The following is a 9,486-nucleotide window of genomic DNA, read 5'->3' on the forward strand; positions in this document are numbered from 1 at the left end:
GATGCAGGCACTTAACAGCTAGCCCCAGCCACCAAACCATCCCGCAGTGCTCGCAGGCTTCCTCTCTCTTATCAGCATAGCATTAAAATACCAGCTAAAATAAGAGAAAGGGGTGGGAAAAAATAGAAACAGTTGAGCACCCCATGAGAAGGATGCAGATGGATGGGGCTAGGTTCATTCCTCACCCCCTGCCCAAACCTGATCCAGCACCTGCCAGTGTTCGGTCATAGCCCCTGGGACAATGCCACCCTCCTTCTCTCTCAGCCAGCCGGATATTGACAAAAGGATGTGCTGAGGCTGTAGCAGGGTCCAGCTGGGAACTCTGTGCAGCCCTTGAGGGTGCCTTTCCCCTTGCCTCTGAGATGTGCTCTGAGAAGATGTTCCAGGGGTGCCCCCCTCCCTGAGCCTTGGGCATTGTGCTCCGCATGGCTCTCACCTCCTCTCATTTCAAGGCAGGCAAAGCTGGGTGCAGGGGCCTGGCTGCCCGGGCAGGCTCAGTTCAGAAGCAGCACATGTGCAGCAGACAGGACACTGGGATAAAACCATGTTCAGCGTCTGCTGGGGAAGCGGAGCAGGGAGAGGGATGTGCCAAAAGCAACCGCAGTTTGGCGAGCTCAGTGTTTGCTGTCCTGCAAGACGCTGGCCGCAGGGCAGATGGGCTCTGCCCTTTCCTTCACTGAGCATCCCCTTCACCTGCCAGGTGCCCCTGCGGGAGCTGACACCACCACATCTGTCAGCATCATGAAGGCTGGATTGTACCGTGCTTGCCTGTGCAGGACAGCTAAATCTCACTAGCAGCAGCAGGGAGGCTGAGCTGGCATGAACCTTATCAGCTGTGGTCCTCAGCGGCCACCACAAACCCAGGTGCCCATGGGATGTGTATTCCACCTATGGGTGTGTGCCCAACCTCACCCTGGCACATGGGCAAGGTCACACTACTATGGATGTGTCGGCACAAGCTGCTGTCAGACCTCTGTGCCGCTGCGTGGACACAGCCTCAGCGATGGGAAGAGATGTGGATGAGCTGCAGGAATCCCTCATTCAGCTCCCTCTGTACTAGAAAGGGTGGATGCTGGGGAGTGTGGGCTGAGTGAGCTGCCAGCCCTCAGAGCACCCTCAGACCAGAGAGTTATCTTCAGATGAGGTGTCCCAGTTCCAGGGTTTTCAGGAACTCACGTGTCAGTGTGTCAGGGAGAAATGACCCTGGAAGTGTGTCTCCACGCTGAGGAAGTGGGGAGAATCGCTCCCATTTTTCTGTGGCAAAACCATGGGAGACAGTGAACTGCTCACTGGTGGGGATGGTTGGAGGGTGTTTGCTGGTGACACAGTGGGAGCCTGGGCACATGAGAAGAGGAACAACAAGGACAAGACCTCCCTGTGCAGCCACGAGAACCTGCTGGTGAACCAGGACCAGGTGCTCACAAGCACAAGCAAGGAGGTCACAGCTGATGCTTGGCTCCCAGGTTTGGGTCTATCTTGCTCTCAGCTGACTCACAGTGTGCTGGGCCCTTCCTTTCATTGACCTGTTGGATCCTCTCACGTCGGCAGAGCACAGTGAGACCATCACACACCCACAGCTGAGAAATAAATTGTTAGCAAACATCGCACTAACCATCTTCCGGATTCTGCTGAGAGGAGCTCGATGCGTTAAGTGGATTTCTAAACTTAGCCCTTAAATTTACAGTGAAAAATACCTCCTCGCAAAGCTCCCGTCCGCAGCGCTCGACTTCAGAGGTGTTTATTTCTAGAGCTGGCAGAAACGTTTCTCACCTTTCAAAGGCTCCAATTATATCTTGGTGCTGGCTGGAGCCAGTGGTCTTCACAGCTGCCTTGTAAGGCTGCTGGTGGGGACCACAGCTCCAACAGTGCCATTGGGGATGGGAAGAGAGGTGGGAGGGCTGACACCCACCTATTGACCATGGAGAACGTGTAGGATCCCCCATTAGCCTTGATGGACACCTTAGTACCCCAAAACGAGTAGTTTTTACCTCATGCCACAAAAGCAGGTCACCTCTTGAGCATGGGATTTGTCTTTTCCACACATCTTCCTCCATGGCTCAGCTTGGTTCAGAAAGGGATTGAACGTGTACAGGAGCTGGTCTGAACTAGCAAGGAGGAGGACTCTGAAGTCCTCAGTCTTCAAGACTGATCTTAGTTGGGTTGGAGCTCAATGGGGTGTTTCACTCCATGGAGATCACAAACAAATGTACAGGAATTCAGCCTGGGTTTTCTTACATCACAAGATGTGGAGATCAAATCTTCTGATCTCTGAGTCACAAGGAAGATCTCCTTTCATGAAGCATGAGGAGAAATCAGGCTCTGGATGTGTTGGACCTCTACAGGGCTCTAGAAATGCAAAAAGATGTCAAAAGCCCCACTTTACTTCCCTGCCAGGGTGGGCACCAGGGCGGCTGGAGCTGTTGGTGGTGTTTGGGGGAGGACTTGGGGAAAGCTTCCAGCAAAGCTGGGAAATGATCCTTCCTGCTGGTTCATAAGAGGGCAATGTTTTACTAGAGCAACACAGTTTGTGCATTACCTGGGAAACCAGTTTTGTTCAAACAGGGCTTTTCTTTCGTTTTGTTTCATTCCAGTAAAGAGAAGGATTCTGCTACGGAAAGCCACATCGACCACCTCCAGGCATAGGGATGCTCAGGGACCACAGGAAAGGTCAAAGCCCTGCTCAGTCCAATGTGGGCTCATGTCACCATGTGCTGCCTTGAAACATGGCTGGTGGGTGATGCCCGAAGCCAAGAGATGGGAGAAACAAACATGACAAAGAAATCCTGCAAGTCCCATTGTGGCTTATCCTGGAGCAAGCTGCTGTCTGTTGGTCTTAAAAGCACCTGTGGGGGGGTGTGCCAAGAGAGCACTGTGAGCACAGTGGTTTATCTCTTTTTATTCCTGATGCTCATTAAAATGAGAATTGGCTGGCCACTGCTTATAGAGTCATCGTGCATCCAGCTGAATGCGTGTGCACATTGTTGGCTCCACTGTGCTTTGGCGGCTGGGCCAGTCTGGCTGCAGGATATTGCGCCTGACAGGGACACAAGCTCCTTTCAAGTCCCTGGAATTCAGATTGTCCCACGGAGTGCTGATTAAGCAGTGCTTTCAACCTGCACACAAGACAAAACCCTTGCCTGGTCCCCGCGCAGAGGCTGGGGGCTCGGCTGCTGTGTGGCGGTGGGATGTGCAGGGGGTTTGCTCTCCCCAGGGAAACAAACACTCCAAGACAAGTCTCAGATGCAAAGCTGTGCAATTCATGGTGCTGGGTGATCATTTGCTCTGATAAACCCCCCCAAAACTCTCCATAACACAGCCCCAGTGCCCTTCCCACCTCCATGTGCGGCTGCTTCTCGAGTCTGCCTAAACCACGTCCCCAGTCTGCCCAGTTATGGTTGCTGCTGTGTGTCCCCATCTGCCTTTCTAATCCGCTGGGAACGAAACCGCCTTTACCAGCCTTACTAATGAGAGATTTGATACCTGGGGTTGAGCGGAGGAGGCAGCCCTGGCATGTGCCGTCCTGGTGCGGTACAAAGTGCTGTCCAGCTGCCAGCCCCAGAGCTGGCACTCACCTCTGCATATTGTGAACATTAAGTAGGGGTGTTGGTAGGACTGGCAAACTGGGGATGGTGCTTTGCCTGGCACCTGCAGAGAGGTGGCTGGTGTTTTGGGGTGGTCTGGTGCTGGGAAGAGGAAGCTGAGCTGGTTAGACCCTACAACAGACAGCCTGGGAAGCCAGTGTGCTCTGGAAGCCATCCTGACACCCTGTCCTGCCCAGCACTGGCGTCCGTGGCATGGCACGGCCCTCAGCAGCCTGCTCACCTGCACGGTTCATGGGGTGCTGCTGCCTCCCGAGGCACAGCAGAGGGAATGGAGATGCCTCAGCAGTGGTTTCCTGGCAAAAGCATCATCCTACCTGCTGGGTGGGGAGTGGATGGAAATACCCCTCGGCACGTGTCTCCAGCCATTCCCGGGGGGCTGCAGCATCTTGAGTTGCTTTATGGGCAGGCAGGTGCCAGGAAAAATATACACAGGGGACTGTTTTGGCAGAGGCTCCCAATAGGGTGAGGCTGTGTTAATAGAGCACATCAGCTCAGCACCCGGGCACTATTCCTGCTCCATGCTTGGGTCTGCTCCGCTCTGAGCTCCTGGTCGGCTTCTGCTGCACAGTGGGTCTCTGGGGTGCTGGGTGCAGCTGACTGGGCTCTGGATGTGCTGTCAGTCCCAGCATGGGGCAGGAGTTGTGTGCCTGGGATCCTCGTCCCAGTCAAACCAGTAAGGATAAGAAGCTGCTGCTGTGGGATTGCCTTCTCCTCCCCTGCACCATCCCGGCAGCCCCCGTCTCCCTCTCTGAGCACCAGCTTTTCCCTGGGCACATGCTGGTTTCAGCTCCATGTCTCCATCTCTGTGCCTCCTGCTGGCTCAGCAGAGGGAGTTTGGCCTTGGTGCTTCCCGTCATGCAATCAAAAAGCCAAATCCTGACTCCAACCCAGCTGTGTCCTGGTGAACCCAGTAAGCACCTTGCTTACCTGTGGCCCCGTGGCATGGGGGAAGGACGGGAGTGAGCCCCGCTGCAGCTCACACATGGCCACTCACGCTGCCTCACAACACAGAGGTGGGAGGAAGAGGCGTGAGGGGCACTGCAAGCAGCCCCTGCAGCCTGCCAGGCTCACATGTCTGTCACCTGCAGTAATTCAGCTGGCCCCAGGCATCCTGACCGCTTGGGATGCTGATGCTTCGTGATTGTCTTTGGCTTTCAGACTCGTGCAGCTACTTCCCCTCCGTGGGGACAGACACTTGGACACCAGTCCAAGCCTGAGGCAGCACAGCCTGCAGAGGAAGGGCTGTTTTCCCCTGAGATACCTTTGGCTGGGCATCACCAGCCCAGGGCAGCGGTGGGCACAGGGGCAGAGCCCCATGGGCTGCAGCAAGCCTATTCCTTGAGGAACCTGGCATTTCTAACAGGGATAGATGCTGGCACAGGGATACGTGTGGTCACTGGTTCCCGTCCCAGCCACATCTCTGTTGTCTGCTCACCCCGAAGTGCGGTGGTCCCAGCCGTCTGGGATGAGTGCCAGACCGGCTGCCTTGCCAGGGAAAAAGCCCTCCTCCGTTTCGTATGCAGCCGACGGGGGGTGAGGAGGTGACAGAACTGTGAATATGCCAGAATAGGTTAAACTCCCATCCAGTAGCAAACGCCCTTCGCTGTCTGATGGACGGCTGGGCTGGGCTTTGCTCGCTCCCCCCGGCCAGCATCGTGCACAGCTCAGTGTCACTGCCAGCCCTCCTGCGTGCGGAGGCACCCAGCAGCCTATAAGTCTCGTAGCACAGGGCTCCTTCCCAGCTTCATGACCCTCTCGAGGGGCAGAGTTAGGATGCATCAGGCGCTGCAGCGGGCTGCCCGCCGGGGCTAAACCCCTCCTGCATCTGCCACAGCGGGTTGGTCGCGAAGGACACTCCCACCGTCTGCTCAGTCCTCAAGGTGTGTGTTGGGAGCATATCCTCCGCGCTGCTCCGAGGAAGGGCTGGCAGGGATCCTAGGAAGTGCCAGACAGACGTCGGCTGACAGACGGGGGAATATTTCATTCATTCAACCCATTTCCCTTCTTCTAGAACTCTTTCAGAAAAGCAGAAAATTCTGCTTTAGGCACTGATTTGTCTTTCCCTGAGGTAAGGAAGGAGTCATTAGAATTTCTTACTGGTACAATTTTGCCGTGCATTTCTTTATCTATATGAGATTTCCATTTGTGTTGGGGGTTTATTCAACACACCAAACATGTGGGAAGCTACAGGGCAGGAGGCTGCAGCGAGTTTCTCAGCGTGCTTCCCTGCCTGACAGGTACGTGCAATGGCTGTAAAAATGGGGGAGATTTTGTACCGATTTTAAAGGAAGCAATAAGAAAACCAGTTCCCCAGGCATCTCCCTGCCGGTGCTGGGGAATATGCTGTGATGAACGATGTTATTGAGGAGATTAATTTTAAGCAGGAAAGTATATTTCCATCTTATTCCGGGAAGCAGTGTTTGCAAACCTGAGTGGTGCAGCGTTGGCTTCCCTCCTAGATCCACGTGCTGGCCGCAGGGACCGGTGGTCTTCCTTCACTCTGTGCAGGAGCAGAAAGCCACTGGTCCATCCGGCCGGCCGGGCTAACATGACTGTGCTCCGCTTGCCGCTGTTCCTCACTGCCTTGGCCTTCTGGATGCCACAAGAGTCCAGCTCCCGGCTGCTGCCCAACGCCACCAAGCTCCTGTCCCCCGCAGGGGGCAGCGCCACGGGGCTGCTGTGGGGCAGGGGGGTCCCCCGGGGCCGTCAGAAGCGGCACCTCTCCCCCCGCGACAGGAGCACGATTTTGGACTACCACAACCAAGTGCGGGCGCAGGTGTCCCCCCCCGCTGCCAACATGGAGTACATGGTGAGTCGGGCTCTGGCAGAGCATCTTTGGGTCCAAAGCTCCTGTGGTGGGGTCAAGGGGCTCGCCTGGGATGTGGGCGCCCAACCTGGTAGGGATGGGGCACCCACACATGGGGATGTCAAGGTGATGCCCTGGATTCATGGCTAATATCTGTCTCAGGGGATGTTTCATGCCCCTGGTGCAGGGCAGACACACGCAGTCTCTGTGCAGGAGGGATGGAGTCCTAACGGGGTGATGTGTCCACCAAGGGCAGATTCAGGACCCCTGGTCCTATGGCTGAGACATCTGGGAGCTTCCCAGCTGTGGGATGGCAGGATCCATCCATCCGAGCTGCAGAGGTAGCATTAGGGGAAGAGAAGTGGCTACAAGCTCCCATGTGGGAGCCTTTCTCCTAATTGCAGCTGGGAGGGACAGCCCCATCCCAGACTCCATCGTCCCTTGGGAGCATGTTTAGGGATGCCAGCCCCTGGGAGAAGAAACATGCAGGTGTGGTTCAGAGCGGGGCTGTGCAGCCTTGCAGGGTTGGACACCTCCATACAGGGGCAGAGCTTTCTCCAGGTTGTCTCCACCCTGCTTGGAGCTCCTAATGCAGCCCTTAAGGGAGGAGAAATGGGGAGTCACCAAGAGGAGGGATTTCCACAGAGTGGGATCATCGGGGCAGGAGGTGCTGATCTGCTCCCAGGGAGGGAACTGGAGCTCCAGCTGGATGTTCCCTGGATGCTGGTTTGGGAGTAGGACGTAGCAGCCCAGCTTGCTGGGTATCAGAGCAGGTCAGACATGGCCACGAGCATCCCGTGCTCCTTCTTGCTTGGCTTAAATTCCTGCCTTCCAAAATAACTGTCCCAGAGTGGCTCAGGATGGGTGAGGAATCTTTAACTAATGCATGAAGGATCCAGCTGTGCTCACGGGTCAGGCTGCAGCGCAGGGATGCGGATGGCTGCGAGCTGCAGCGCAGGGCTGCGGGGTTTCACAGCTGGGCTCTGCTCCACCTCTGCAGCAGGAGCTCATTCCTGGAGGGAATCACACACACACACAGGGGCTTGCACTGCTTCAGGGCAGTGCTCTGCCCAGGTAGTGGTGCCCAGAGCCGTGATGGGCAGCAGCGGGGGTTCATTGCTCCTGAACATGCTGATGTGCTGACCCTGGGCTTTTCCCAGCCTGATGCAAGTCATGGCTTTTGGACACTGACGGGTGCTCCCTGAGTGCAGGGGAGTGGGTTTCTCCTCTTCCCTCCTCTGGGCAGCCAAAATCCCTGCCTGCCCTTTTCCCTTCCTCCTGGCCAGGTCTGGGACGAGAGGCTGGCCAGGGCGGCGGAGGCATGGGCTGCGCGCTGCCTGTGGGACCATGGGCCCCCCCAGCTGATGAAATACGTGGGGCAGAACCTCTTCATCCACTCGGGCAGGTGAGTGCCCCACGGGCAGAGCGGGCCTCTGGGAACCCCCCACACCCCGTGATGCTGGAGGAGGAGGAGCAGCAGCCGCCCCTTGGTCAAGGAGCAGGGAGGCTCTGACCTGGGGTTGCAAAGGACTGAGAAGCAACCAGGAAGCACATAAAGGCCCCCGGGGTGGAGATGGAGGCTCCAGCTCCTGCAGAAGGGTAAATACAGGAAACCAGAAGTGCTCACTGCTCATCTGGGGGAATGGCATCAATTCCCTGTGTGCCTGGTACAAGGACCAGGGGGATGCAGGTCCTGGATCTCCACTATGAAGCTGAGCACTCAGGGGCTTCAAGCGAGGGCTGGATCTCCACAAGTGGACTTGGCACAAGGATGTCATTGCCCCCTTCTCCCCAGGAACACTTGGTCCCGACAGGCCCTCCCTCCAGCCCCTCTCTCCCCATTCCTCAAAGTGGAGCCTTCCCCTTCCTCTCCATCACCCATGAGCTCCGAGGTGGAGGAGGTCCACCTTACCCACAGCACCTTTTGCAGGTCCAGCTCCGTCATAAACATGGTGAAATCATGGCACCAGGAGAAGCAGCACTACTCCTTCCCTCACCCCCACGAGTGCAACCCCCGCTGCCCCTCCAAATGCAGCGGCTCTGTCTGCAGCCACTACACGCAGGTGAGCGCCACACACAGCCCCGGTGCAGCGAGCAGAGCTGGGATCCGGGATGGAATCCTGGATGCTGTTGGGATGGAATCCTGGCAGCAGGGCTGGCAGCAGGCAGTGTGCCTGCTGGAAGGGTGCAGGCATGAATCCTGTCTGTGATGGAGCAGCTTTACAGCACGCAGCTGCGTCAGCTCCCCTGGAATGCAGCTCCTTCACCCCCTGACACATCCACCAGCAGCCTGCCCAGCACAACATGGAAAACCTCCCTCTGTTCCGCAGTGCCAACCTCTAATTACCCTCCTCTGTATGGCTCCAACCTTTACCTGAGCATCTGCATCCCTGTGCAGCTCATCCATGGGGATGCTCGGGGACACTCTGGGTTGTAAATGGGCAAGCTACATTTTTAAGGAAGAAATTCAGCCTGAGGAGGCTTTAGGAGGAGCTTCTGGTGCTGTTTGTCCTCCCTGTGTGCAGGGTAAGCTGCTGGCTATGATTCGGGGGAGGTTTGGGATCTAATTTGGGTAAATCAGAGAACCGACCCAGACTCTGCTGCTCATCTTGCTGCTTGGCAAGGCAGCCCCTTGCAGGGCAGAGGGGCTGCAGGCAGAAGAGGGACAGCAAAAGATCACCCTCTGGTGACAAAGCATTGGCCGTGATGGGTATAGCATCCATCCCAAGGAACTTGCTAGGTGGGATGCAATTCCCTGGTAGGAAGGAGCACTGTGCTGGGGTCCTAGGGTGGTCGATGTGGGTGAACGGTCACTGACAGCTCCTGTTCTCTGTCCCGGTGCAGATGGTGTGGGCATCCTCCAGCCGCCTGGGCTGTGCCCTCAGCACATGCACCAACATACGTGTGTGGGGCAGCACGCTGCGGCACGCCGTCCTCCTCGTCTGCAACTACGCTTTCAAGTAAGTGCATGGAGGGAAGCCTCCCAGCGCCCTCCCTCCGGCGCCGGTGGTGGTGCTCAGAGGTGATGCTCTCCTCTCTTTTTAGGGGCAACTGGCAGGGAGAAGTGCCGTACAAGGT

At 56.7% G+C, this 9,486-nt stretch overlaps 1 protein-coding gene across 1 annotated transcript; it reads left to right on the top strand.

Moving 5' to 3' along the window:
• Positions 1-6,150: 6,150 nt before the first annotated feature.
• LOC104406994 (peptidase inhibitor R3HDML-like) lies at positions 6,151-9,481 on the top strand (the record flags this gene model as incomplete). Its single annotated transcript, XM_010016136.1, has 5 exons — positions 6,151-6,411; positions 7,695-7,813; positions 8,339-8,471; positions 9,253-9,368; positions 9,454-9,481. Coding segments are annotated over exons 1-5 (657 nt in total), but the record flags the coding sequence as incomplete, so codon positions are not given.
• Positions 9,482-9,486: the final 5 nt, after the last annotated feature.

Source organism: Nestor notabilis, unplaced genomic scaffold, assembly GCF_000696875.1.
Source record: "Nestor notabilis isolate BGI_N333 unplaced genomic scaffold, ASM69687v1 scaffold30316, whole genome shotgun sequence".
NCBI classification, from domain to species: domain Eukaryota; kingdom Metazoa; phylum Chordata; class Aves; order Psittaciformes; family Psittacidae; genus Nestor; species Nestor notabilis.